The sequence below is a fragment of the Salmo salar genome, chromosome ssa15 (assembly GCF_905237065.1).
Source record: "Salmo salar chromosome ssa15, Ssal_v3.1, whole genome shotgun sequence".
In the NCBI taxonomy this organism is placed as follows: Eukaryota; Metazoa; Chordata; class Actinopteri; order Salmoniformes; family Salmonidae; genus Salmo; species Salmo salar.
Genome location: NC_059456.1, coordinates 33,060,192 through 33,079,993, shown reverse-complemented (window position 1 = coordinate 33,079,993; position 19,802 = coordinate 33,060,192). Strand labels below are relative to the sequence as shown.

At 35.7% G+C, this 19,802-nt stretch overlaps 1 protein-coding gene and 78 non-coding genes across 79 annotated transcripts in view; all 79 read left to right on the top strand.

Annotated features, from left to right (window-relative positions):
* LOC106571278 (uncharacterized) overlaps positions 1-19,802 on the top strand; it is a 59,366-nt gene that overhangs the window by 10,373 nt on the left and 29,191 nt on the right. The window contains exons 9-44 of the mRNA XM_045695629.1: positions 492-543; positions 737-783; positions 1,480-1,528; positions 2,213-2,259; positions 2,710-2,761; positions 2,959-3,006; positions 3,688-3,735; positions 4,678-4,724; positions 4,926-4,974; positions 5,667-5,713; positions 5,915-5,963; positions 6,416-6,463; positions 6,659-6,706; positions 7,148-7,194; positions 7,395-7,442; positions 8,397-8,444; positions 9,139-9,186; positions 9,389-9,437; positions 10,130-10,176; positions 10,378-10,426; positions 12,109-12,156; positions 12,348-12,394; positions 13,350-13,397; positions 14,087-14,134; positions 14,335-14,382; positions 14,838-14,889; positions 15,341-15,388; positions 15,830-15,876; positions 16,077-16,128; positions 17,081-17,128; positions 17,324-17,371; positions 17,810-17,856; positions 18,057-18,104; positions 18,555-18,606; positions 19,050-19,096; positions 19,297-19,344. Of these exons, the coding sequence (XP_045551585.1) occupies positions 492-543; positions 737-783; positions 1,480-1,528; positions 2,213-2,259; positions 2,710-2,761; positions 2,959-3,006; positions 3,688-3,735; positions 4,678-4,724; positions 4,926-4,974; positions 5,667-5,713; positions 5,915-5,963; positions 6,416-6,463; positions 6,659-6,706; positions 7,148-7,194; positions 7,395-7,442; positions 8,397-8,444; positions 9,139-9,186; positions 9,389-9,437; positions 10,130-10,176; positions 10,378-10,426; positions 12,109-12,156; positions 12,348-12,394; positions 13,350-13,397; positions 14,087-14,134; positions 14,335-14,382; positions 14,838-14,889; positions 15,341-15,388; positions 15,830-15,876; positions 16,077-16,128; positions 17,081-17,128; positions 17,324-17,371; positions 17,810-17,856; positions 18,057-18,104; positions 18,555-18,606; positions 19,050-19,096; positions 19,297-19,344 (1,743 nt within the window). The remainder of the gene's footprint in view (positions 1-491; positions 544-736; positions 784-1,479; positions 1,529-2,212; positions 2,260-2,709; positions 2,762-2,958; positions 3,007-3,687; positions 3,736-4,677; positions 4,725-4,925; positions 4,975-5,666; positions 5,714-5,914; positions 5,964-6,415; positions 6,464-6,658; positions 6,707-7,147; positions 7,195-7,394; positions 7,443-8,396; positions 8,445-9,138; positions 9,187-9,388; positions 9,438-10,129; positions 10,177-10,377; positions 10,427-12,108; positions 12,157-12,347; positions 12,395-13,349; positions 13,398-14,086; positions 14,135-14,334; positions 14,383-14,837; positions 14,890-15,340; positions 15,389-15,829; positions 15,877-16,076; positions 16,129-17,080; positions 17,129-17,323; positions 17,372-17,809; positions 17,857-18,056; positions 18,105-18,554; positions 18,607-19,049; positions 19,097-19,296; positions 19,345-19,802) is intronic.
* On the top strand, positions 82-154 carry LOC123727455 (small nucleolar RNA SNORD50). Its single transcript, XR_006759451.1, has one exon. It is a non-coding gene; the product is annotated as a small nucleolar RNA SNORD50 (small nucleolar RNA).
* On the top strand, positions 333-404 carry LOC123727524 (small nucleolar RNA SNORD50). Its single transcript, XR_006759519.1, has one exon. It is a non-coding gene; the product is annotated as a small nucleolar RNA SNORD50 (small nucleolar RNA).
* Positions 585-656, top strand: LOC123727410 (small nucleolar RNA SNORD50). The gene has a single exon (XR_006759406.1). It is a non-coding gene; the product is annotated as a small nucleolar RNA SNORD50 (small nucleolar RNA).
* Positions 825-896, top strand: LOC123727409 (small nucleolar RNA SNORD50). The gene has a single exon (XR_006759405.1). It is a non-coding gene; the product is annotated as a small nucleolar RNA SNORD50 (small nucleolar RNA).
* Positions 1,067-1,138, top strand: LOC123727523 (small nucleolar RNA SNORD50). Its single transcript, XR_006759518.1, has one exon. It is a non-coding gene; the product is annotated as a small nucleolar RNA SNORD50 (small nucleolar RNA).
* On the top strand, positions 1,320-1,391 carry LOC123727408 (small nucleolar RNA SNORD50). The gene has a single exon (XR_006759404.1). It is a non-coding gene; the product is annotated as a small nucleolar RNA SNORD50 (small nucleolar RNA).
* Positions 1,570-1,641, top strand: LOC123727522 (small nucleolar RNA SNORD50). Its single transcript, XR_006759517.1, has one exon. It is a non-coding gene; the product is annotated as a small nucleolar RNA SNORD50 (small nucleolar RNA).
* LOC123727521 (small nucleolar RNA SNORD50) lies at positions 1,813-1,884 on the top strand. Its single transcript, XR_006759516.1, has one exon. It is a non-coding gene; the product is annotated as a small nucleolar RNA SNORD50 (small nucleolar RNA).
* Positions 2,061-2,132, top strand: LOC123727448 (small nucleolar RNA SNORD50). Its single transcript, XR_006759444.1, has one exon. It is a non-coding gene; the product is annotated as a small nucleolar RNA SNORD50 (small nucleolar RNA).
* On the top strand, positions 2,301-2,372 carry LOC123727591 (small nucleolar RNA SNORD50). Its single transcript, XR_006759585.1, has one exon. It is a non-coding gene; the product is annotated as a small nucleolar RNA SNORD50 (small nucleolar RNA).
* LOC123727551 (small nucleolar RNA SNORD50) lies at positions 2,550-2,621 on the top strand. The gene has a single exon (XR_006759545.1). It is a non-coding gene; the product is annotated as a small nucleolar RNA SNORD50 (small nucleolar RNA).
* LOC123727550 (small nucleolar RNA SNORD50) lies at positions 2,803-2,874 on the top strand. Its single transcript, XR_006759544.1, has one exon. It is a non-coding gene; the product is annotated as a small nucleolar RNA SNORD50 (small nucleolar RNA).
* On the top strand, positions 3,048-3,119 carry LOC123727548 (small nucleolar RNA SNORD50). The gene has a single exon (XR_006759542.1). It is a non-coding gene; the product is annotated as a small nucleolar RNA SNORD50 (small nucleolar RNA).
* LOC123727447 (small nucleolar RNA SNORD50) lies at positions 3,290-3,361 on the top strand. The gene has a single exon (XR_006759443.1). It is a non-coding gene; the product is annotated as a small nucleolar RNA SNORD50 (small nucleolar RNA).
* Positions 3,530-3,601, top strand: LOC123727399 (small nucleolar RNA SNORD50). Its single transcript, XR_006759395.1, has one exon. It is a non-coding gene; the product is annotated as a small nucleolar RNA SNORD50 (small nucleolar RNA).
* On the top strand, positions 3,777-3,848 carry LOC123727520 (small nucleolar RNA SNORD50). The gene has a single exon (XR_006759515.1). It is a non-coding gene; the product is annotated as a small nucleolar RNA SNORD50 (small nucleolar RNA).
* On the top strand, positions 4,027-4,098 carry LOC123727519 (small nucleolar RNA SNORD50). The gene has a single exon (XR_006759514.1). It is a non-coding gene; the product is annotated as a small nucleolar RNA SNORD50 (small nucleolar RNA).
* LOC123727518 (small nucleolar RNA SNORD50) lies at positions 4,280-4,351 on the top strand. Its single transcript, XR_006759513.1, has one exon. It is a non-coding gene; the product is annotated as a small nucleolar RNA SNORD50 (small nucleolar RNA).
* LOC123727446 (small nucleolar RNA SNORD50) lies at positions 4,528-4,599 on the top strand. The gene has a single exon (XR_006759442.1). It is a non-coding gene; the product is annotated as a small nucleolar RNA SNORD50 (small nucleolar RNA).
* Positions 4,766-4,837, top strand: LOC123727607 (small nucleolar RNA SNORD50). Its single transcript, XR_006759601.1, has one exon. It is a non-coding gene; the product is annotated as a small nucleolar RNA SNORD50 (small nucleolar RNA).
* Positions 5,016-5,087, top strand: LOC123727517 (small nucleolar RNA SNORD50). Its single transcript, XR_006759512.1, has one exon. It is a non-coding gene; the product is annotated as a small nucleolar RNA SNORD50 (small nucleolar RNA).
* LOC123727515 (small nucleolar RNA SNORD50) lies at positions 5,265-5,336 on the top strand. The gene has a single exon (XR_006759510.1). It is a non-coding gene; the product is annotated as a small nucleolar RNA SNORD50 (small nucleolar RNA).
* LOC123727445 (small nucleolar RNA SNORD50) lies at positions 5,515-5,586 on the top strand. The gene has a single exon (XR_006759441.1). It is a non-coding gene; the product is annotated as a small nucleolar RNA SNORD50 (small nucleolar RNA).
* On the top strand, positions 5,755-5,826 carry LOC123727606 (small nucleolar RNA SNORD50). The gene has a single exon (XR_006759600.1). It is a non-coding gene; the product is annotated as a small nucleolar RNA SNORD50 (small nucleolar RNA).
* On the top strand, positions 6,005-6,076 carry LOC123727514 (small nucleolar RNA SNORD50). Its single transcript, XR_006759509.1, has one exon. It is a non-coding gene; the product is annotated as a small nucleolar RNA SNORD50 (small nucleolar RNA).
* LOC123727407 (small nucleolar RNA SNORD50) lies at positions 6,257-6,328 on the top strand. Its single transcript, XR_006759403.1, has one exon. It is a non-coding gene; the product is annotated as a small nucleolar RNA SNORD50 (small nucleolar RNA).
* Positions 6,505-6,576, top strand: LOC123727547 (small nucleolar RNA SNORD50). The gene has a single exon (XR_006759541.1). It is a non-coding gene; the product is annotated as a small nucleolar RNA SNORD50 (small nucleolar RNA).
* LOC123727568 (small nucleolar RNA SNORD50) lies at positions 6,748-6,819 on the top strand. The gene has a single exon (XR_006759562.1). It is a non-coding gene; the product is annotated as a small nucleolar RNA SNORD50 (small nucleolar RNA).
* On the top strand, positions 6,996-7,067 carry LOC123727444 (small nucleolar RNA SNORD50). Its single transcript, XR_006759440.1, has one exon. It is a non-coding gene; the product is annotated as a small nucleolar RNA SNORD50 (small nucleolar RNA).
* Positions 7,236-7,307, top strand: LOC123727398 (small nucleolar RNA SNORD50). Its single transcript, XR_006759394.1, has one exon. It is a non-coding gene; the product is annotated as a small nucleolar RNA SNORD50 (small nucleolar RNA).
* LOC123727513 (small nucleolar RNA SNORD50) lies at positions 7,484-7,555 on the top strand. The gene has a single exon (XR_006759508.1). It is a non-coding gene; the product is annotated as a small nucleolar RNA SNORD50 (small nucleolar RNA).
* On the top strand, positions 7,733-7,804 carry LOC123727512 (small nucleolar RNA SNORD50). Its single transcript, XR_006759507.1, has one exon. It is a non-coding gene; the product is annotated as a small nucleolar RNA SNORD50 (small nucleolar RNA).
* Positions 7,985-8,056, top strand: LOC123727615 (small nucleolar RNA SNORD50). Its single transcript, XR_006759609.1, has one exon. It is a non-coding gene; the product is annotated as a small nucleolar RNA SNORD50 (small nucleolar RNA).
* Positions 8,237-8,309, top strand: LOC123727559 (small nucleolar RNA SNORD50). The gene has a single exon (XR_006759553.1). It is a non-coding gene; the product is annotated as a small nucleolar RNA SNORD50 (small nucleolar RNA).
* LOC123727511 (small nucleolar RNA SNORD50) lies at positions 8,486-8,557 on the top strand. The gene has a single exon (XR_006759506.1). It is a non-coding gene; the product is annotated as a small nucleolar RNA SNORD50 (small nucleolar RNA).
* LOC123727557 (small nucleolar RNA SNORD50) lies at positions 8,735-8,806 on the top strand. The gene has a single exon (XR_006759551.1). It is a non-coding gene; the product is annotated as a small nucleolar RNA SNORD50 (small nucleolar RNA).
* Positions 8,980-9,051, top strand: LOC123727397 (small nucleolar RNA SNORD50). Its single transcript, XR_006759393.1, has one exon. It is a non-coding gene; the product is annotated as a small nucleolar RNA SNORD50 (small nucleolar RNA).
* On the top strand, positions 9,229-9,301 carry LOC123727556 (small nucleolar RNA SNORD50). Its single transcript, XR_006759550.1, has one exon. It is a non-coding gene; the product is annotated as a small nucleolar RNA SNORD50 (small nucleolar RNA).
* On the top strand, positions 9,479-9,550 carry LOC123727546 (small nucleolar RNA SNORD50). The gene has a single exon (XR_006759540.1). It is a non-coding gene; the product is annotated as a small nucleolar RNA SNORD50 (small nucleolar RNA).
* On the top strand, positions 9,730-9,801 carry LOC123727510 (small nucleolar RNA SNORD50). Its single transcript, XR_006759505.1, has one exon. It is a non-coding gene; the product is annotated as a small nucleolar RNA SNORD50 (small nucleolar RNA).
* LOC123727443 (small nucleolar RNA SNORD50) lies at positions 9,978-10,049 on the top strand. The gene has a single exon (XR_006759439.1). It is a non-coding gene; the product is annotated as a small nucleolar RNA SNORD50 (small nucleolar RNA).
* Positions 10,218-10,289, top strand: LOC123727396 (small nucleolar RNA SNORD50). Its single transcript, XR_006759392.1, has one exon. It is a non-coding gene; the product is annotated as a small nucleolar RNA SNORD50 (small nucleolar RNA).
* On the top strand, positions 10,468-10,539 carry LOC123727509 (small nucleolar RNA SNORD50). Its single transcript, XR_006759504.1, has one exon. It is a non-coding gene; the product is annotated as a small nucleolar RNA SNORD50 (small nucleolar RNA).
* Positions 10,716-10,788, top strand: LOC123727580 (small nucleolar RNA SNORD50). Its single transcript, XR_006759574.1, has one exon. It is a non-coding gene; the product is annotated as a small nucleolar RNA SNORD50 (small nucleolar RNA).
* LOC123727395 (small nucleolar RNA SNORD50) lies at positions 10,958-11,029 on the top strand. Its single transcript, XR_006759391.1, has one exon. It is a non-coding gene; the product is annotated as a small nucleolar RNA SNORD50 (small nucleolar RNA).
* Positions 11,207-11,278, top strand: LOC123727508 (small nucleolar RNA SNORD50). The gene has a single exon (XR_006759503.1). It is a non-coding gene; the product is annotated as a small nucleolar RNA SNORD50 (small nucleolar RNA).
* On the top strand, positions 11,459-11,531 carry LOC123727579 (small nucleolar RNA SNORD50). Its single transcript, XR_006759573.1, has one exon. It is a non-coding gene; the product is annotated as a small nucleolar RNA SNORD50 (small nucleolar RNA).
* LOC123727442 (small nucleolar RNA SNORD50) lies at positions 11,701-11,772 on the top strand. The gene has a single exon (XR_006759438.1). It is a non-coding gene; the product is annotated as a small nucleolar RNA SNORD50 (small nucleolar RNA).
* Positions 11,950-12,021, top strand: LOC123727572 (small nucleolar RNA SNORD50). Its single transcript, XR_006759566.1, has one exon. It is a non-coding gene; the product is annotated as a small nucleolar RNA SNORD50 (small nucleolar RNA).
* On the top strand, positions 12,198-12,269 carry LOC123727570 (small nucleolar RNA SNORD50). Its single transcript, XR_006759564.1, has one exon. It is a non-coding gene; the product is annotated as a small nucleolar RNA SNORD50 (small nucleolar RNA).
* LOC123727605 (small nucleolar RNA SNORD50) lies at positions 12,436-12,507 on the top strand. Its single transcript, XR_006759599.1, has one exon. It is a non-coding gene; the product is annotated as a small nucleolar RNA SNORD50 (small nucleolar RNA).
* Positions 12,689-12,760, top strand: LOC123727614 (small nucleolar RNA SNORD50). The gene has a single exon (XR_006759608.1). It is a non-coding gene; the product is annotated as a small nucleolar RNA SNORD50 (small nucleolar RNA).
* Positions 12,941-13,014, top strand: LOC123727553 (small nucleolar RNA SNORD50). The gene has a single exon (XR_006759547.1). It is a non-coding gene; the product is annotated as a small nucleolar RNA SNORD50 (small nucleolar RNA).
* Positions 13,195-13,266, top strand: LOC123727545 (small nucleolar RNA SNORD50). The gene has a single exon (XR_006759539.1). It is a non-coding gene; the product is annotated as a small nucleolar RNA SNORD50 (small nucleolar RNA).
* LOC123727567 (small nucleolar RNA SNORD50) lies at positions 13,439-13,510 on the top strand. Its single transcript, XR_006759561.1, has one exon. It is a non-coding gene; the product is annotated as a small nucleolar RNA SNORD50 (small nucleolar RNA).
* On the top strand, positions 13,688-13,759 carry LOC123727441 (small nucleolar RNA SNORD50). The gene has a single exon (XR_006759437.1). It is a non-coding gene; the product is annotated as a small nucleolar RNA SNORD50 (small nucleolar RNA).
* LOC123727604 (small nucleolar RNA SNORD50) lies at positions 13,928-13,999 on the top strand. The gene has a single exon (XR_006759598.1). It is a non-coding gene; the product is annotated as a small nucleolar RNA SNORD50 (small nucleolar RNA).
* Positions 14,176-14,247, top strand: LOC123727507 (small nucleolar RNA SNORD50). The gene has a single exon (XR_006759502.1). It is a non-coding gene; the product is annotated as a small nucleolar RNA SNORD50 (small nucleolar RNA).
* LOC123727506 (small nucleolar RNA SNORD50) lies at positions 14,424-14,495 on the top strand. The gene has a single exon (XR_006759501.1). It is a non-coding gene; the product is annotated as a small nucleolar RNA SNORD50 (small nucleolar RNA).
* LOC123727552 (small nucleolar RNA SNORD50) lies at positions 14,678-14,750 on the top strand. Its single transcript, XR_006759546.1, has one exon. It is a non-coding gene; the product is annotated as a small nucleolar RNA SNORD50 (small nucleolar RNA).
* Positions 14,931-15,003, top strand: LOC123727612 (small nucleolar RNA SNORD50). The gene has a single exon (XR_006759606.1). It is a non-coding gene; the product is annotated as a small nucleolar RNA SNORD50 (small nucleolar RNA).
* On the top strand, positions 15,183-15,254 carry LOC123727611 (small nucleolar RNA SNORD50). The gene has a single exon (XR_006759605.1). It is a non-coding gene; the product is annotated as a small nucleolar RNA SNORD50 (small nucleolar RNA).
* On the top strand, positions 15,430-15,501 carry LOC123727504 (small nucleolar RNA SNORD50). Its single transcript, XR_006759499.1, has one exon. It is a non-coding gene; the product is annotated as a small nucleolar RNA SNORD50 (small nucleolar RNA).
* On the top strand, positions 15,918-15,989 carry LOC123727603 (small nucleolar RNA SNORD50). Its single transcript, XR_006759597.1, has one exon. It is a non-coding gene; the product is annotated as a small nucleolar RNA SNORD50 (small nucleolar RNA).
* Positions 16,170-16,242, top strand: LOC123727454 (small nucleolar RNA SNORD50). The gene has a single exon (XR_006759450.1). It is a non-coding gene; the product is annotated as a small nucleolar RNA SNORD50 (small nucleolar RNA).
* LOC123727503 (small nucleolar RNA SNORD50) lies at positions 16,420-16,491 on the top strand. The gene has a single exon (XR_006759498.1). It is a non-coding gene; the product is annotated as a small nucleolar RNA SNORD50 (small nucleolar RNA).
* Positions 16,674-16,745, top strand: LOC123727389 (small nucleolar RNA SNORD50). The gene has a single exon (XR_006759385.1). It is a non-coding gene; the product is annotated as a small nucleolar RNA SNORD50 (small nucleolar RNA).
* LOC123727406 (small nucleolar RNA SNORD50) lies at positions 16,922-16,993 on the top strand. The gene has a single exon (XR_006759402.1). It is a non-coding gene; the product is annotated as a small nucleolar RNA SNORD50 (small nucleolar RNA).
* Positions 17,170-17,241, top strand: LOC123727544 (small nucleolar RNA SNORD50). Its single transcript, XR_006759538.1, has one exon. It is a non-coding gene; the product is annotated as a small nucleolar RNA SNORD50 (small nucleolar RNA).
* On the top strand, positions 17,413-17,484 carry LOC123727502 (small nucleolar RNA SNORD50). Its single transcript, XR_006759497.1, has one exon. It is a non-coding gene; the product is annotated as a small nucleolar RNA SNORD50 (small nucleolar RNA).
* LOC123727440 (small nucleolar RNA SNORD50) lies at positions 17,658-17,729 on the top strand. Its single transcript, XR_006759436.1, has one exon. It is a non-coding gene; the product is annotated as a small nucleolar RNA SNORD50 (small nucleolar RNA).
* On the top strand, positions 17,898-17,969 carry LOC123727393 (small nucleolar RNA SNORD50). Its single transcript, XR_006759389.1, has one exon. It is a non-coding gene; the product is annotated as a small nucleolar RNA SNORD50 (small nucleolar RNA).
* On the top strand, positions 18,146-18,217 carry LOC123727501 (small nucleolar RNA SNORD50). Its single transcript, XR_006759496.1, has one exon. It is a non-coding gene; the product is annotated as a small nucleolar RNA SNORD50 (small nucleolar RNA).
* On the top strand, positions 18,395-18,466 carry LOC123727500 (small nucleolar RNA SNORD50). Its single transcript, XR_006759495.1, has one exon. It is a non-coding gene; the product is annotated as a small nucleolar RNA SNORD50 (small nucleolar RNA).
* On the top strand, positions 18,648-18,719 carry LOC123727499 (small nucleolar RNA SNORD50). The gene has a single exon (XR_006759494.1). It is a non-coding gene; the product is annotated as a small nucleolar RNA SNORD50 (small nucleolar RNA).
* On the top strand, positions 18,898-18,969 carry LOC123727439 (small nucleolar RNA SNORD50). The gene has a single exon (XR_006759435.1). It is a non-coding gene; the product is annotated as a small nucleolar RNA SNORD50 (small nucleolar RNA).
* Positions 19,138-19,209, top strand: LOC123727392 (small nucleolar RNA SNORD50). Its single transcript, XR_006759388.1, has one exon. It is a non-coding gene; the product is annotated as a small nucleolar RNA SNORD50 (small nucleolar RNA).
* On the top strand, positions 19,386-19,457 carry LOC123727498 (small nucleolar RNA SNORD50). Its single transcript, XR_006759493.1, has one exon. It is a non-coding gene; the product is annotated as a small nucleolar RNA SNORD50 (small nucleolar RNA).

Here is a 19,802-nt window from a genome sequence, read left to right as displayed (position 1 = left end):
CCAGAATGGATGGGAAAAGTACAGACTGTAGCTAACAACTGTAAGTATCTGCTAGTTTTGTGCAAACTCGTTGCAAGATTGTATTAAGGATGACATTATTCCGAACCTGATTCCTTTTAAGATTGACAACCCTATCGGATCTGACTTCTGAAATACAATTAGCATAATTGATCATGATACATTTGAACATCCATGCAAAATAAAGTTAATGGTAATATTTTTTTTACCATACTGTCTTTCAGGTAACTAAAGACCAGACATGGATGGGAAAAGTACATCTTGTTGCTAACTGTAAGTATCTGCTAGTTTTATGCAAACTCGTTGCAAGATTGTATTAAGGATGACATTATTCCGAACCTGATTCCTGTAAGATTGACAACCCTATCGGATCTGACTTCTGAAATACAATTAGCATAATTATCATGATACATTTGAACATCCATGCAAAATAAAGTTAATGGTAATATTTTTTTTACCATACTGTCTTTCAGGTAACTTCAGACAAGACATGGATGGGAAAAATACAGACTGTAGCTAACAACTGTAAGTATCTGCTAGTTTTGTGCAAACTCGTTGCAAGATTGTATTAAGCATGAACCTATCCCGAACCTGATTCCTGTAAGATTGACAACCCTATCGGATCTGACTTCTGAAATACAATTAGCATAATTTCTGATGCCACAGTTGAACATGCACCAGGGTTTAATGTGAAACTGTTCATCTTACCGTTTTTCAGATATGCAGACCAGAAATGGAATCCTCTACACCAGAACATGGCTTCCTGTAAGAATCTGTTGTCTACTCCTAGTTTTTTGCAAAGATTGTATTAAGCATGAACCTATCCCGAACCTGATTCCTGTAAGATTGACAACCCTATCGGATCTGACTTCTGAAATACAATTAGCATAATTGATCATGATACATTTGAACATGCATGCACAAACTTCATGTTAATATTTTGACTGTACTGTCTTTCAGGGAACTGCAGACCAGAATGGATGGGAAAAGTACATCTTGTTACTAACTGTAGTATCTGCTAGTTTTATGCAAACTCGTTGCAAGATTGTATTAAGGATGACATTATTCCGAACCTGATTCCTGTAAGATTGACAACCCTATCGGATCTGACTTCTGAAATACAATTAGCATAATTGATCATGATACATTTGAACATCCATGCAAAATAAAGTTAATGGTAATATTTTTTTTACCATACTGTCTTTCAGGTAACTTCAGACCAGACATGGATCTGAAAAATACAGACTGTAGCTAACAACTGTAAGTATCTGCTAGTTTTGTGCAAACTCGTTGCAAGATTGTATTAAGCATGAACCTATCCCGAACCTGATTCCTGTAAGATTGACAACCCTATCGGATCTGACTTCTGAAATACAATTAGCATAATTGATCATGATACATTTGAACATCCATGCAAAATAAAGTTAATGGTAATATTTTTTTTACCATACTGTCTTTCAGGTAACTAAAGACCAGACATGGATGGGAAAAGTACATCTTGTTGCTAACTGTAAGTATCTGCTAGTTTTGTGCAAACTCGTTGCAAGATTGTATTAAGGATGACATTATTCCGAACCTGATTCCTGTAAGATTGACAACCCTATCGGATCTGACTTCTGAAATACAATTAGCATAATTGATCATGATACATTTGAACATGCATGCACAAACTTCATGTTAATATTTTGACTGTACTGTCTTTCAGGGAACTGCAGACCAGAATGGATGGGAAAAGTACATCTTGTTACTAACTGTAAGTATCTGCTTGTTTTATGCAAACTCGTTGCAAGATTGTATTAAGGATGACATTATTCCGAACCTGATTCCTGTAAGATTGACAACCCTATCGGATCTGACTTCTGAAATACAATTAGCATAATTGATCATGATACATTTGAACATCCATGCAAAATAAAGTTCATGGTAATATTTTTTTTACCATACTGTCTTTCAGGTAACTTCAGACATGGATGGGAAAAATACAGACTGTAGGTAACAACTGTAAGTATCTGCTAGTTTTGTGCAAACTCGTTGCAAGATTGTATTAAGCATGAACCTATCCCGAACCTGATTCCTGTAAGATTGACAACCCTGTCGGATCTGACTTCTGAAATACAATTTGCATGATTTCTGATGCCACAGTTGAACATGCACCAGGGTTTAATGTGAAACTGTTCATCTTACCGTTTTTCAGATATGCAGACCAGAAATGGAATCCTCTACACCAGAACATGGCTTCCTGTAAGAATCTGTTGTCTACTCCTAGTTTTTTGCAAAGATTGTATTAAGGATGAACCTATCCCGAACCTGATTCCTGTAAGATTGACAATCCTGTCGGATCTGACTTCTGAAATACAATTAGAATAATTGATCATGATACATTTGAACATCCATGCAAAATAAAGTTAATGGTAATATTTTTTTACCATACTGTCTTTCAGGTAACTAAAGACCAGACATGGATGGGAAAAGTACGTCTTGTTGCTAACTGTAAGTATCTGCTAGTTTTATGCAAACTCGTTGCAAGATTGTATTAAGGATGACATTATTCCGAACCTGATTCCTGTAAGATTGACAACCCTGTCGGATCTGACTTCTGAAATACAATTAGCATAATTGATCATGATACATTTGAACATCCATGCAAAATAAAGTTAATGGTAATATTTTTTTTACCATACTGTCTTTCAGGTAACTTCAGACCAGACATGGATGGGAAAAATACAGACTGTAGCTAACAACTGTAAGTATCTGCTAGTTTTATGCAAACTCGTTGCAAGATTGTATTAAGGATGACATTATTCCGAACCTGATTCCTGTAAGATTGACAACCCTGTCGGATCTGACTTCTGAAATACAATTAGCATAATTGATCATGATACATTTGAACATCCATGCACAAAAGTTAATGTTAATATTTTGTACCGTACTGTCTTTCAGGTAACTGCAGACCAGAATGGATGGGAAAAGTACATCTTGTTGCTAACTGTAAGTATCTGCTAGTTTTGTGCAAACTCGTTGCAAGATTGTATTAAGGATGACATTATTCCGAACCTGATTCCTGTAAGATTGACAACCCTGTCGGATCTGACTTCTGAAATACAATTAGCATAATTGATCATGATACATTTGAACATGCATGCACAAACTTCATGTTAATATTTTGACTGTACTGTCTTTCAGGTAACTTCAGACATGGATGGGAAAAATACAGACTGTAGCTAACAACTGTAAGTATCTGCTAGTTTTGTGCAAACTCGTTGCAAGATTGTATTAAGCATGAACCTATCCCGAACCTGATTCCTGTAAGATTGACAACCCTGTCGGATCTGACTTCTGAAATACAATTTGCATGATTTCTGATGCCACAGTTGAACATGCACCAGGGTTTAATGTGAAACTGTTCATCTTACCGTTTTTCAGATATGCAGACCAGAAATGGAATCCTCTACACCAGAACATGGCTTCCTGTAAGAATCTGTTGTCTACTCCTAGTTTTTTGCAAAGATTGTATTAAGAATGAACCTATCCCGAACCTGATTCCTGTAAGATTGACAACCCTGTCGGATCTGACTTCTGAAATACAATTAGCATAATTGATCATGATACATTTGAACATCCATGCAAAATAAAGTTAATGGTAATATTTTTTACCATACTGTCTTTCAGGTAACTGCAGACCAGAATGGATGGGAAAAGTACATCTTGTTGCTAACTGTAAGTATCTGCTAGTTTTGTGCAAACTCGTTGCAAGATTGTATTAAGGATGACATTATTCCGAACCTGATTCCTGTAAGATTGACAACCCTATCGGATCTGACTTCTGAAATACAATTAGCATAATTGATCATGATACATTTGAACATCCATGCAAAATAAAGTTAATGGTAATATTTTTTTTACCATACTGTCTTTCAGGTAACTAAAGACCAGACATGGATGGGAAAAGTACATCTTGTTGCTAACTGTAAGTATCTGCTAGTTTTATGCAAACTCGTTGCAAGATTGTATTAAGGATGACATTATTCCGAACCTGATTCCTGTAAGATTGACAACCCTATCGGATCTGACTTCTGAAATACAATTAGCATAATTGATCATGATACATTTGAACATCCATGCAAAATAAAGTTAATGGTAATATTTTTTTTACCATACTGTCTTTCAGGTAACTTCAGACCAGACATGGATGGGAAAAATACAGACTGTAGCTAACAACTGAAAGTATCTGCTAGTTTTATGCAAACTCGTTGCAAGATTGTATTAAGGATGACATTATTCCGAACCTGATTCCTGTAAGATTGACAACCCTATCGGATCTGACTTCTGAAATACAATTAGCATAATTGATCATGATACATTTGAACATCCATGCAAAATAAAGTTAATGGTAATATTTTTTTTACCATACTGTCTTTCAGGTAACTTCAGACATGGATGGGAAAAATACAGACTGTAGCTAACAACTGTAAGTATCTGCTAGTTTTGTGCAAACTCGTTGCAAGATTGTATTAAGCATGAACCTATCCCGAACCTGATTCCTGTAAGATTGACAACCCTGTCGGATCTGACTTCTGAAATACAATTAGCATAATTTCTGATGCCACAGTTGAACATGCACTAGGGTAATGTGAAACTGTTCACCTTACCGTTTTTCAGATATGCAGACCAGAAATGGAATCCTCTACACCAGAACATGGCTTCCTGTAAGAATCTGTTGTCTACTCCTAGTTTTTTGCAAAGATTGTATTAAGGATGAACCTATCCCGAACCTGATTCCTGTAAGATTGACAACCCTGTCGGATCTGACTTCTGAAATACAATTAGCATAATTGATCATGATACATTTGAACATCCATGCAAAATAAAGTTAATGGTAATATTTTTTTTACCATACTGTCTTTCAGGTAACTAAAGACCAGACATGGATGGGAAAAGTACATCTTGTTGCTAACTGTAAGTATCTGCTAGTTTTGTGCAAACTCGTTGCAAGATTGTATTAAGGATGACATTATTCCGAACCTGATTCCTGTAAGATTGACAACCCTATCGGATCTGACTTCTGAAATACAATTAGCATAATTGATCATGATACATTTGAACATCCATGCAAAATAAAGTTAATGGTAATATTTTTTTACCATACTGTCTTTCAGGTAACTAAAGACCAGACATGGATGGGAAAAGTACATCTTGTTGCTAACTGTAAGTATCTGCTTGTTTTATGCAAACTCGTTGCAAGATTGTATTAAGGATGACATTATTCCGAACCTGATTCCTGTAAGATTGACAACCCTATCGGATCTGACTTCTGAAATACAATTAGCATAATTATCATGATACATTTGAACATCCATGCAAAATAAAGTTAATGGTAATATTTTTTTTACCATACTGTCTTTCAGGTAACTTCAGACAGCATGGATGGGAAAAATACAGACTGTAGCTAACAACTGTAAGTATCTGCTAGTTTTGTGCAAACTCGTTGCAAGATTGTATTAAGCATGAACCTATCCCGAACCTGATTCCTGTAAGATTGACAACCCTGTCGGATCTGACTTCTGAAATACAATTAGCATAATTTCTGATGCCACAGTTGAACATGCACTAGGGTTTAATGTGAAACTGTTCACCTTACCGTTTTTCAGATATGCAGACCAGAAATGGAATCCTCTACACCAGAACATGGCTTCCTGTAAGAATCTGTTGTCTACTCCTAGTTTTTTGCAAAGATTGTATTAAGGATGAACCTATCCCGAACCTGATTCCTGTAAGATTGACAACCCTGTCGGATCTGACTTCTGAAATACAATTAGCATAATTGATCATGATACATTTGAACATCCATGCAAAATAAAGTTAATGGTAATATTTTTTTTACCATACTGTCTTTCAGGTAACTAAAGACCAGACATGGATGGGAAAAGTACATCTTGTTGCTAACTGTAAGTATCTGCTAGTTTTATGCAAACTCGTTGCAAGATTGTATTAAGGATGACATTATTCCGAACCTGATTCCTGTAAGATTGACAACCCTATCGGATCTGACTTCTGAAATACAATTAGCATAATTATCATGATACATTTGAACATCCATGCAAAATAAAGTTAATGGTAATATTTTTTTTACCATACTGTCTTTCAGGTAACTTCAGACAAGACATGGATGGGAAAAATACAGACTGTAGCTAACAACTGTAAGTATCTGCTAGTTTTGTGCAAACTCGTTGCAAGATTGTATTAAGCATGAACCTATCCCGAACCTGATTCCTGTAAGATTGACAACCCTATCGGATCTGACTTCTGAAATACAATTAGCATAATTGATCATGATACATTTGAACATCCATGCAAAATAAAGTTAATGGTAATATTTTTTTACCATACTGTCTTTCAGGTAACTGCAGACCAGAATGGATGGGAAAAGTACATCTTGTTGCTAACTGTAAGTATCTGCTAGTTTTGTGCAAACTCGTTGCAAGATTGTATTAAGGATGACATTATTCCGAACCTGATTCCTGTAAGATTGACAACCCTGTCGGATCTGACTTCTGAAATACAATTAGCATAATTGATCATGATACATTTGAACATGCATGCACAAACTTCATGTTAATATTTTGACTGTACTGTCTTTCAGGGAACTGCAGACCAGAATGGATGGGAAAAGTACATCTTGTTACTAACTGTAAGTATCTGCTAGTTTTATGCAAACTCGTTGCAAGATTGTATTAAGGATGACATTATTTCGAACCTGATTCCTGTAAGATTGACAACCCTATCGGATCTGACTTCTGAAATACAATTAGCATAATTGATCATGATACATTTGAACATCCATGCAAAATAAAGTTAATGGTAATATTTTTTTTACCATACTGTCTTTCAGGTAACTTCAGACATGGATGGGAAAAATACATACTGTAGCTAACAACTGTAAGTATCTGCTAGTTTTGTGCAAACTCGTTGCAAGATTGTATTAAGCATGAACCTATCCCGAACCTGATTCCTGTAAGATTGACAACCCTGTCGGATCTGACTTCTGAAATACAATTTGCATGATTTCTGATGCCACAGTTGAACATGCACCAGGGTTTAATGTGAAACTGTTCATCTTACCGTTTTTCAGATATGCAGACCAGAAATGGAATCCTCTACACCAGAACATGGCTTCCTGTAAGAATCTGTTGTCTACTCCTAGTTTTTTGCAAAGATTGTATTAAGAATGAACCTATCCCGAACCTGATTCCTGTAAGATTGACAACCCTGTCGGATCTGACTTCTGAAATACAATTAGCATAATTGATCATGATACATTTGAACATCCATGCAAAATAAAGTTAATGGTAATATTTTTTTACCATACTGTCTTTCAGGTAACTGCAGACCAGAATGGATGGGAAAAGTACATCTTGTTGCTAACTGTAAGTATCTGCTAGTTTTGTGCAAACTCGTTGCAAGATTGTATTAAGGATGACATTATTCCGAACCTGATTCCTGTAAGATTGACAACCCTATCGGATCTGACTTCTGAAATACAATTAGCATAATTGATCATGATACATTTGAACATCCATGCAAAATAAAGTTAATGGTAATATTTTTTTACCATACTGTCTTTCAGGTAACTGCAGACCAGACATGGATGGGAAAAGTACATCTTGTTGCTAACTGTAAGTATCTGCTAGTTTTGTGCAAACTCGTTGCAAGATTGTATTAAGGATGACATTATTCCGAACCTGATTCCTGTAAGATTGACAACCCTATCGGATCTGACTTCTGAAATACAATTAGAATAATTTCATGATCACATTTGAACATGCCATCATAAAGTTAATGGTAATATTTTTTTACCATACTGTCTTTCAGATACTTCAGACCAGACATGGATGGAAATCCTCTAACAGACTGTAGCTTACCTGTAAGTATCTGCCTCCTAGTTTTATGCAAACTCGTTGCAAGATTGTATTAAGGATGAACCTATTCCGAACCTGATTCCTGTAAGATTGACAACCCTGTCGGATCTGACTTCTGAAATACAATTAGCATAATTGATCATGATACATTTGAACATCCATGCAAAATAAAGTTAATGGTAATATTTTTTTACCATACTGTCTTTCAGGTAACTTCAGACCAGACATGGATGGGAAAAATACAGACTGTAGCTAACAACTGTAAGTATCTGCTAGTTTTGTGCAAACTCGTTGCAAGATTGTATTAAGCATGACACTATCCCGAACCTGATTCCTGTTAAGATTGACAACCCTGTCGGATCTGACTTCTGAAATACAATTAGCATAATTGATCATGATACATTTGAACATCCATGCAAAATAAAGTTAATGGTAATATTTTTTTACCATACTGTCTTTCAGGTAACTGCAGACCAGAATGGATGGGAAAAGTACATCTTGTTACTAACTGTAAGTATCTGCTAGTTTTATGCAAACTCGTTGCAAGATTGTATTAAGGATGACATTATTCCGAACCTGATTCCTGTAAGATTGACAACCCTATCGGATCTGACTTCTGAAATACAATTAGCATAATTATCATGATACATTTGAACATCCATGCAAAATAAAGTTAATGGTAATATTTTTTTACCATACTGTCTTTCAGGTAACTTCAGACAAGCTGGATGGGAAAAATACAGACTGTAGCTAACAACTGTAAGTATCTGCTAGTTTTGTGCAAACTCGTTGCAAGATTGTATTACGCATGAACCTATCCCGAACCTGATTCCTGTAAGATTGACAACCCTGTCGGATCTGACTTCTGAAATACAATTTGCATTATTTCTGATGCCACAGTTGAACATGCACCAGGTGTTTAATGTGAAACTGTTCATCTTACCGTATTTTTCAGATAACTGCAGACCAGAAATGGAATCCTCTACACCAGAACATGGCTTCCTGTAAGAATCTGTTGTCTACTCCTAGTTTTTTGCAAAGATTGTATTAAGAATGAACCTATCCCGAACCTGATTCCTGTAAGATTGACAACCCTGTCGGATCTGACTTCTGAAATACAATTAGCATAATTGATCATGATACATTTGAACATCCATGCAAAATAAAGTTAATGGTAATATTTTTTTACCATACTGTCTTTCAGGTAACTGCAGACCAGAATGGATGGGAAAAGTACATCTTGTTGCTAACTGTAAGTATCTGCTAGTTTTGTGCAAACTCGTTTGCAAGATTGTATTAAGGATGAACATTATTCCGAACCTGATTCCTGTAAGATTGACAACCCTATCGGATCTGACTTCTGAAATACAATTAGCATAATTGATCATGATACATTTGAACATCCATGCAAAATAAAGTTAATGGTAATATTTTTTTACCATACTGTCTTTCAGGTAACTAAAGACCAGACATGGATGGGAAAAGTACATCTTGTTGCTAACTGTAAGTATCTGCTAGTTTTGTGCAAACTCGTTGCAAGATTGTATTAAGGATGACATTATTCCGAACCTGATTCCTGTAAGATTGACAACCCTGTCGGATCTGACTTCTGAAATACAATTAGCATAATTGATCATGATACATTTGAACATCCATGCAAAATAAAGTTAATGGTAATATTTTGTTACCGTACTGTCTTTCAGGTAACTGCAGACCAGAATGGATGGGAAAAGTACAGACTGTTACTAACAACTGTAAGTATCTGCTAGTTTTATGCAAACTCGTTGCAAGATTGTATTAAGGATGACATTATTCCGAACCTGATTCCTGTAAGATTGACAACCCTATCGGATCTGACTTCTGAAATACAATTAGCATAATTGATCATGATACATTTGAACATCCATGCAAAATAAAGTTAATGGTAATATTTTTTTTACCATACTGTCTTTCAGGTAACTTCAGACATGGATGGGAAAAATACAGACTGTAGCTAACAACTGTAAGTATCTGCTAGTTTTGTGCAAACTCGTTGCAAGATTGTATTAAGCATGAACCTATCCCGAACCTGATTCCTGTAAGATTGACAACCCTGTCGGATCTGACTTCTGAAATACAATTTGCATGATTTCTGATGCCACAGTTGAACATGCACCAGGGTTTAATGTGAAACTGTTCATCTTACCGTTTTTCAGATATGCAGACCAGAAATGGAATCCTCTACACCAGAACATGGCTTCCTGTAAGAATCTGTTGTCTACTCCTAGTTTTTTGCAAAGATTGTATTAAGAATGAACCTATCCCGAACCTGATTCCTGTAAGATTGACAACCCTGTCGGATCTGACTTCTGAAATACAATTAGCATAATTGATCATGATACATTTGAACATCCATGCAAAATAAAGTTAATGGTAATATTTTTTTTACCATACTGTCTTTCAGGTAACTAAAGACCAGACATGGATGGGAAAAGTACATCTTGTTGCTAACTGTAAGTATCTGCTAGTTTTGTGCAAACTCGTTGCAAGATTGTATTAAGGATGACATTATTCCGAACCTGATTCCTGTAAGATTGACAACCCTATCGGATCTGACTTCTGAAATACAATTAGCATAATTGATCATGATACATTTGAACATCCATGCAAAATAAAGTTAATGGTAATATTTTTTTTACCATACTGTCTTTCAGGTAACTTCAGACATGGATGGGAAAAATACAGACTGTAGCTAACAACTGTAAGTATCTGCTAGTTTTGTGCAAACTCGTTGCAAGATTGTATTAAGCATGACCATTATCCCGAACCTGATTCCTGTAAGATTGACAACCCTGTCGGATCTGACTTCTGAAATACAATTTGCATGATTTCTGATGCCACAGTTGAACATGCACTAGGGTTTAATGTGAAACTGTTCATCTTACCGTTTTTCAGATAATGCAGACCAGAAATGGAATCCTCTACACCAGAACATGGCTTCCTGTAAGAATCTGTTGTCTACTCCTAGTTTTTTGCAAAGATTGTATTAAGAATGAACCTATCCCGAACCTGATTCCTGTAAGATTGACAACCCTGTCGGATCTGACTTCTGAAATACAATTAGCATAATTGATCATGATACATTTGAACATGCATGCAAAATAAAGTTAATGGTAATATTTTTTTACCATACTGTCTTTCAGGTAACTACAGACCAGACATGGATGGGAAAAGTACATCTTGTTGCTAACTGTAAGTATCTGCTAGTTTTATGCAAACTCGTTGCAAGATTGTATTAAGGATGACATTATTCCGAACCTGATTCCTGTAAGATTGACAACCCTATCGGATCTGACTTCTGAAATACAATTAGCATAATTGATCATGATACATTTGAACATCCATGCAAAATAAAGTTAATGGTAATATTTTTTTACCATACTGTCTTTCAGGTAACTTCAGACAAGACATGGATGGGAAAAATACAGACTGTAGCTAACAACTGTAAGTATCTGCTAGTTTTGTGCAAACTCGTTGCAAGATTGTATTAAGCATGACCATTATCCCGAACCTGATTCCTGTAAGATTGACAACCCTGTCGGATCTGACTTCTGAAATACAATTAGCATAATTTCTGATGCCACAGTTGAACATGCACTAGGGTTTAATGTGAAACTGTTCACCTTACCGTTTTTCAGATACTGCAGACCAGAAATGGAATCCTCTACACCAGAACATGGCTTCCTGTAAGAATCTGTTGTCTACTCCTAGTTTTTTGCAAAGATTGTATTAAGCATGAACCTATCCCGAACCTGATTCCTGTAAGATTGACAACCCTGTCGGATCTGACTTCTGAAATACAATTAGCATAATTGATCATGATACATTTGAACATCCATGCAAAATAAAGTTAATGGTAATATTTTTTTACCATACTGTCTTTCAGGTAACTGCAGACCAGACATGGATGGGAAAAGTACATCTTGTTGCTAACTGTAAGTATCTGCTAGTTTTGTGCAAACTCGTTGCAAGATTGTATTAAGGATGACATTATTCCGAACGTGATTACTGTAAGATTGACAACCCTATCGGATCTGACTTCTGAAATACAATTAGCATAATTGATCATGATACATTTGAACATCCATGCAAAATAAAGTTAATGGTAATATTTTTTTACCATACTGTCTTTCAGGTAACTGCAGACCAGAATGGATGGGAAAAGTACATCTTGTTGCTAACTGTAAGTATCTGCTAGTTTTGTGCAAACTCGTTGCAAGATTGTATTAAGCATGACACTATTCCGAACCTGATTCCTGTAAGATTGACAACCCTATCGGATCTGACTTCTGAAATACAATTAGAATAATTTCTGATGCCACAGTTGAACATGCCCTAGGGTAATGTGAAACTGTTCATCTTACCGTTTTTCAGATATGCAGACCAGAAATGGAATCCTCTACACCAGAACATGGCTTCCTGTAAGAATCTGTTGTCTACTCCTAGTTTTTTGCAAAGATTGTATTAAGGATGAACCTATCCCGAACCTGATTCCTGTAAGATTGACAACCCTGTCGGATCTGACTTCTGAAATACAATTAGAATAATTGATCATGATACATTTGAACATCCATGCAAAATAAAGTTAATGGTAATATTTTTTTACCATACTGTCTTTCAGGTAACTTCAGACCAGACATGGATGGGAAAAAGTACATCCTGTTGCTAACAACTGTAAGTATCTGCTAGTTTTGTGCAAACTCGTTGCAAGATTGTATTAAGGATGACATTATTCCGAACCTGATTCCTTTAAGATTGACAACCCTATCGGATCTGACTTCTGAAATACAATTAGCATAATTGATCATGATACATTTGAACATGCATGCAAAATAAAGTTAATGGTAATATTTTTTTACCATACTGTCTTTCAGGTAACTTCAGACCAGACATGGATGGGAAAAATACATACTGTTGCTAACAACTGTAAGTATCTGCTAGTTTTATGCAAACTCGTTGCAAGATTGTATTAAGGATGAACCATTATCCCGAACCTGATTCCTGTAAGATTGACAACCCTGTCGGATCTGACTTCTGAAATACAATTAGCATAATTGATCATGATACATTTGAACATCCATGCAAAATAAAGTTAATGGTAATATTTTTTTACCATACTGTCTTTCAGGTAACTTCAGACCAGACATGGATGGGAAAAATACAGCTTGTTGCTAACAACTGTAAGTATCTGCTAGTTTTGTGCAAACTCGTTGCAAGATTGTATTAAGGATGACATTATTCCGAACCTGATTCCTGTAAGATTGACAACCCTGTCGGATCTGACTTCTGAAATACAATTAGCATAATTGATCATGATACATTTGAACATGCATGCACAAACTTCATGTTAATATTTTTTACCGTACTGTCTTTCAGGGAACTGCAGACCAGAATGGATGGGAAAAGTACATCTTGTTACTAACTGTAAGTATCTGCTAGTTTTATGCAAACTCGTTGCAAGATTGTATTAAGGATGACATTATTTCGAACCTGATTCCTGTAAGATTGACAACCCTATCGGATCTGACTTCTGAAATACAATTAGCATAATTGATCATGATACATTTGAACATCCATGCAAAATAAAGTTAATGGTAATATTTTTTTTTACCATACTGTCTTTCAGGTAACTTCAGACATGGATGGGAAAAATACAGACTGTAGCTAACAACTGTAAGTATCTGCTAGTTTTGTGCAAACTCGTTGCAAGATTGTATTAAGCATGAACCTATCCCGAACCTGATTCCTGTAAGATTGACAACCCTGTCGGATCTGACTTCTGAAATACAATTTGCATGATTTCTGATGCCACAGTTGAACATGCACCAGGGTTTAATGTGAAACTGTTCATCTTACCGTTTTTCAGATATGCAGACCAGAAATGGAATCCTCTACACCAGAACATGGCTTCCTGTAAGAATCTGTTGTCTACTCCTAGTTTTTTGCAAAGATTGTATTAAGGATGAACCTATCCCGAACCTGATTCCTGTAAGATTGACAACCCTGTCGGATCTGACTTCTGAAATACAATTAGCATAATTGATCATGATACATTTGAACATCCATGCAAAATAAAGTTAATGGTAATATTTTTTTACCATACTGTCTTTCAGGTAACTGCAGACCAGAATGGATGGGAAAAGTACATCTTGTTGCTAACTGTAAGTATCTGCTAGTTTTGTGCAAACTCGTTGCAAGATTGTATTAAGGATGACATTATTCCGAACCTGATTCCTGTAAGATTGACAACCCTATCGGATCTGACTTCTGAAATACAATTAGCATAATTGATCATGATACATTTGAACATCCATGCAAAATAAAGTTAATGGTAATATTTTTTTACCATACTGTCTTTCAGGTAACTGCAGACCAGAATGGATGGGAAAAGTACATCTTGTTGCTAACTGTAAGTATCTGCTAGTTTTATGCAAACTCGTTGCAAGATTGTATTAAGGATGACATTATTCCGAACCTGATTCCTGTAAGATTGACAACCCTATCGGATCTGACTTCTGAAATACAATTAGCATAATTGATCATGATACATTTGAACATCCATGCAAAATAAAGTTAATGGTAATATTTTTTTTACCATACTGTCTTTCAGGTAACTGCAGACCAGACATGGATGGGAAAAATACAGACTGTAGCTAACAACTGTAAGTATCTGCCTAGTTTTGTGCAAACTCGTTGCAAGATTGTATTAAGGATGAACCTTATTCCGAACCTGATTCCTGTAAGATTGACAACCCTGTCGGATCTGACTTCTGAAATACAATTAGCATAATTGATCATGATACATTTGAACATCCATGCAAAATAAAGTTAATGGTAATATTTTTTTACCATACTGTCTTTCAGGTAACTTCAGACCAGACATGGATGGGAAAAATACAGACTGTTGCTAACAACTGTAAGTATCTGCTAGTTTTGTGCAAACTCGTTGCAAGATTGTATTAAGGATGACCATTATCCCGAACCTGATTCCTTTAAGATTGACAACCCTATCGGATCTGACTTCTGAAATACAATTAGCATAATTGATCATGATACATTTGAACATCCATGCAAAATAAAGTTAATGGTAATATTTTTTTACCATACTGTCTTTCAGGTAACTTCAGACCAGAATGGATGGGAAAAGTACATCTTGTTGCTAACAACTGTAAGTATCTGCTAGTTTTGTGCAAACTCGTTGCAAGATTGTATTAAGGATGACCTTATCCCGAACCTGATTCCTGTAAGATTGACAACCCTGTCGGATCTGACTTCTGAAATACAATTAGCATAATTGATCATGATACATTTGAACATCCATGCACAATAAAGTTCATGGTAATATTTTTTACCGTACTGTCTTTCAGGTAACTGCAGACCAGAATGGATGGGAAAAGTACATCTTGTTGCTAACTGTAAGTATCTGCTAGTTTTGTGCAAACTCGTTGCAAGATTGTATTAAGGATGACATTATTCCGAACCTGATTCCTGTAAGATTGACAACCCTATCGGATCTGACTTCTGAAATACAATTAGCATAATTGATCATGATACATTTGAACATCCATGCAAAATAAAGTTAATGGTAATATTTTTTTACCATACTGTCTTTCAGGTAACTTCAGACCAGAATGGATGGGAAAAATACAGACTGTTGCTAACAACTGTAAGTATCTGCTAGTTTTGTGCAAACTCGTTGCAAGATTGTATTAAGCATGACCTATCCCGAACCTGATTCCTGTAAGATTGACAACCCTGTCGGATCTGACTTCTGAAATACAATTAGCATAATTTCTGATGCCACAGTTGAACATGCCCTAGGGTAATGTGAAACTGTTCATCTTACCGTTTTTCAGATATGCAGACCAGAAATGGAATCCTCTACACCAGAACATGGCTTCCTGTAAGAATCTGTTGTCTACTCCTAGTTTTTTGCAAAGATTGTATTAAGGATGAACCTATCCCGAACCTGATTCCTGTAAGATTGACAACCCTGTCGGATCTGACTTCTGAAATACAATTAGAATAATTGATCATGATACATTTGAACATCCATGCAAAATAAAGTTAATGGTAATATTTTTTTACCATACTGTCTTTCAGGTAACTTCAGACCAGACATGGATGGGAAAAATACAGACTGTAGCTAACAACTGTAAGTATCTGCTAGTTTTGTGCAAACTCGTTGCAAGATTGTATTAAGGATGACATTATTCCGAACCTGATTCCTTTTAAGATTGACAACCCTATCGGATCTGACTTCTGAAATACAATTAGCATAATTGATCATGATACATTTGAACATCCATGCAAAATAAAGTTAATGGTAATATTTTTTTACCATACTGTCTTTCAGGTAACTACAGACCAGACATGGATGGGAAAAGTACATCTTGTTGCTAACTGTAAGTATCTGCTAGTTTTATGCAAACTCGTTGCAAGATTGTATTAAGGATGACATTATTCCGAACCTGATTCCTGTAAGATTGACAACCCTATCGGATCTGACTTCTGAAATACAATTAGCATAATTGATCATGATACATTTGAACATCCATGCAAAATAAAGTTAATGGTAATATTTTTTTACCATACTGTCTTTCAGGTAACTTCAGACCAGACATGGATGGGAAAAATACAGACTGTAGCTAACAACTGTAAGTATCTGCTAGTTTTGTGCAAACTCGTTTGCAAAGATTGTATTACGGATGACCCTATCCCGAACCTGATTCCTGTAAGATTGACAACCCTGTCGGATCTGACTTCTGAAATACAATTAGCATAATTTCATGATACATTTGAACATCCATGCAAAATAAAGTTAATGGTAATATTTTTTTACCATACTGTCTTTCAGGTAACTTCAGACCAGACATGGATGGGAAAAATACAGACTGTAGCTAACCTGTAAGTATCTGCTAGTTTTGTGCAAACTCGTTGCAAGATTGTATTAAGCATGAACCTATCCCGAACCTGATTCCTGTAAGATTGACAACCCTATCGGATCTGACTTCTGAAATACAATTAGCATAATTGATCATGATACATTTGAACATCCATGCAAAATAAAGTTAATGGTAATATTTTTTTACCATACTGTCTTTCAGGTAACTGCAGACCAGAATGGATGGGAAAAGTACATCTTGTTGCTAACTGTAAGTATCTGCTAGTTTTGTGCAAACTCGTTGCAAGATTGTATTAAGGATGACATTATTCCGAACCTGATTCCTGTAAGATTGACAACCCTGTCGGATCTGACTTCTGAAATACAATTAGCATAATTGATCATGATACATTTGAACATCCATGCACAAACTTCATGTTAATATTTTTACTGTACTGTCTTTCAGGGAACTGCAGACCAGAATGGATGGGAAAAGTACATCTTGTTACTAACTGTAAGTATCTGCTAGTTTTGTGCAAACTCGTTGCAAGATTGTATTAAGGATGACATTATTCCGAACCTGATTCCTGTAAGATTGACAACCCTATCGGATCTGACTTCTGAAATACAATTAGCATAATTGATCATGATACATTTGAACATCCATGCAAAATAAAGTTAATGGTAATATTTTTTTACCATACTGTCTTTCAGGTAACTTCAGACCATGGATGGGAAAAATACATCTTGTTGCTAACTGTAAGTATCTGCTAGTTTTGTGCAAACTCGTTGCAAGATTGTATTAAGCATGAACCTATCCCGAACCTGATTCCTGTAAGATTGACAACCCTGTCGGATCTGACTTCTGAAATACAATTTGCATTATTTCTGATGCCACAGTTGAACATGCACCAGGGTTTAATGTGAAACTGTTCATCTTACCGTTTTTCAGATATGCAGACCAGAAATGGAATCCTCTACACCAGAACATGGCTTCCTGTAAGAATCTGTTGTCTACTCCTAGTTTTTTGCAAAGATTGTATTAAGAATGAACCTATCCCGAACCTGATTCCTGTAAGATTGACAACCCTGTCGGATCTGACTTCTGAAATACAATTAGCATAATTGATCATGATACATTTGAACATCCATGCAAAATAAAGTTAATGGTAATATTTTTTTACCATACTGTCTTTCAGGTAACTGCAGACCAGAATGGATGGGAAAAGTACATCTTGTTGCTAACTGTAAGTATCTGCTAGTTTTGTGCAAACTCGTTGCAAGATTGTATTAAGGATGACATTATTCCGAACCTGATTCCTGTAAGATTGACAACCCTATCGGATCTGACTTCTGAAATACAATTAGCATAATTGATCATGATACATTTGAACATCCATGCAAAATAAAGTTAATGGTAATATTTTTTTACCATACTGTCTTTCAGGTAACTGCAGACCAGACATGGATGGGAAAAGTACATCTTGTTGCTAACTGTAAGTATCTGCTAGTTTTGTGCAAACTCGTTGCAAGATTGTATTAAGGATGACATTATTCCGAACCTGATTCCTGTAAGATTGACAACCCTATCGGATCTGACTTCTGAAATACAATTAGCATAATTGATCATGATACATTTGAACATCCATGCACAATAAAGTTAATGGTAATATTTTTTTTACCATACTGTCTTTCAGGTAACTTCAGACCAGACATGGATGGGAAAAATACAGACTGTAGCTAACAACTGTAAGTATCTGCTAGTTTTATGCAAACTCGTTGCAAGATTGTATTAAGGATGACATTATTCCGAACCTGATTCCTGTAAGATTGACAACCCTATCGGATCTGACTTCTGAAATACAATTAGCATAATTGATCATGATACATTTGAACATCCATGCAAAATAAAGTTAATGGTAATATTTTTTTACCATACTGTCTTTCAGGTAACTTCAGACCAGATGGATGGGAAAAATACAGACTGTAGCTAACAACTGTAAGTATCTGCTAGTTTTGTGCAAACTCGTTGCAAGATTGTATTAAGCATGAACCTATCCCGAACCTGATTCCTGTAAGATTGACAACCCTGTCGGATCTGACTTCTGAAATACAATTTGCATGATTTCTGATGCCACAGTTGAACATGCACTAGGGTTTAATGTGAAACTGTTCATCTTACCGTTTTTCAGATATGCAGACCAGAAATGGAATCCTCTACACCAGAACATGGCTTCCTGTAAGAATCTGTTGTCTACTCCTAGTTTTTTGCAAAGATTGTATTAAGAATGAACCTATCCCGAACCTGATTCCTGTAAGATTGACAACCCTGTCGGATCTGACTTCTGAAATACAATTAGCATAATTGATCATGATACATTTGAACATCCATGCAAAATAAAGTTAATGGTAATATTTTTTTACCATACTGTCTTTCAGGTAACTACAGACCAGAATGGATGGGAAAAGTACATCTTGTTGCTAACTGTAAGTATCTGCTAGTTTTATGCAAACTCGTTGCAAGATTGTATTAAGGATGACATTATTCCGAACCTGATTCCTGTAAGATTGACAACCCTATCGGATCTGACTTCTGAAATACAATTAGCATAATTGATCATGATACATTTGAACATCCATGCAAAATAAAGTTAATGGTAATATTTTTTTACCATACTGTCTTTCAGGTAACTCAGACATGGATGGGAAAAATACAGACTGTTGCTAACATGTAAGTATCTGCTAGTTTTGTGCAAACTCGTTGCAAGATTGTATTAAGCATGAACCTATCCCGAACCTGATTCCTGTAAGATTGACAACTCTTCGGATAGAAATACAATTTGCATAATTTCTGATGCCACAGTTGAACATGCACTAGGGTAATGTGAAACTGTTCATCTTACCGTTTTTCAGATATCAGACCAGAAATGGAATCCTCTACACCA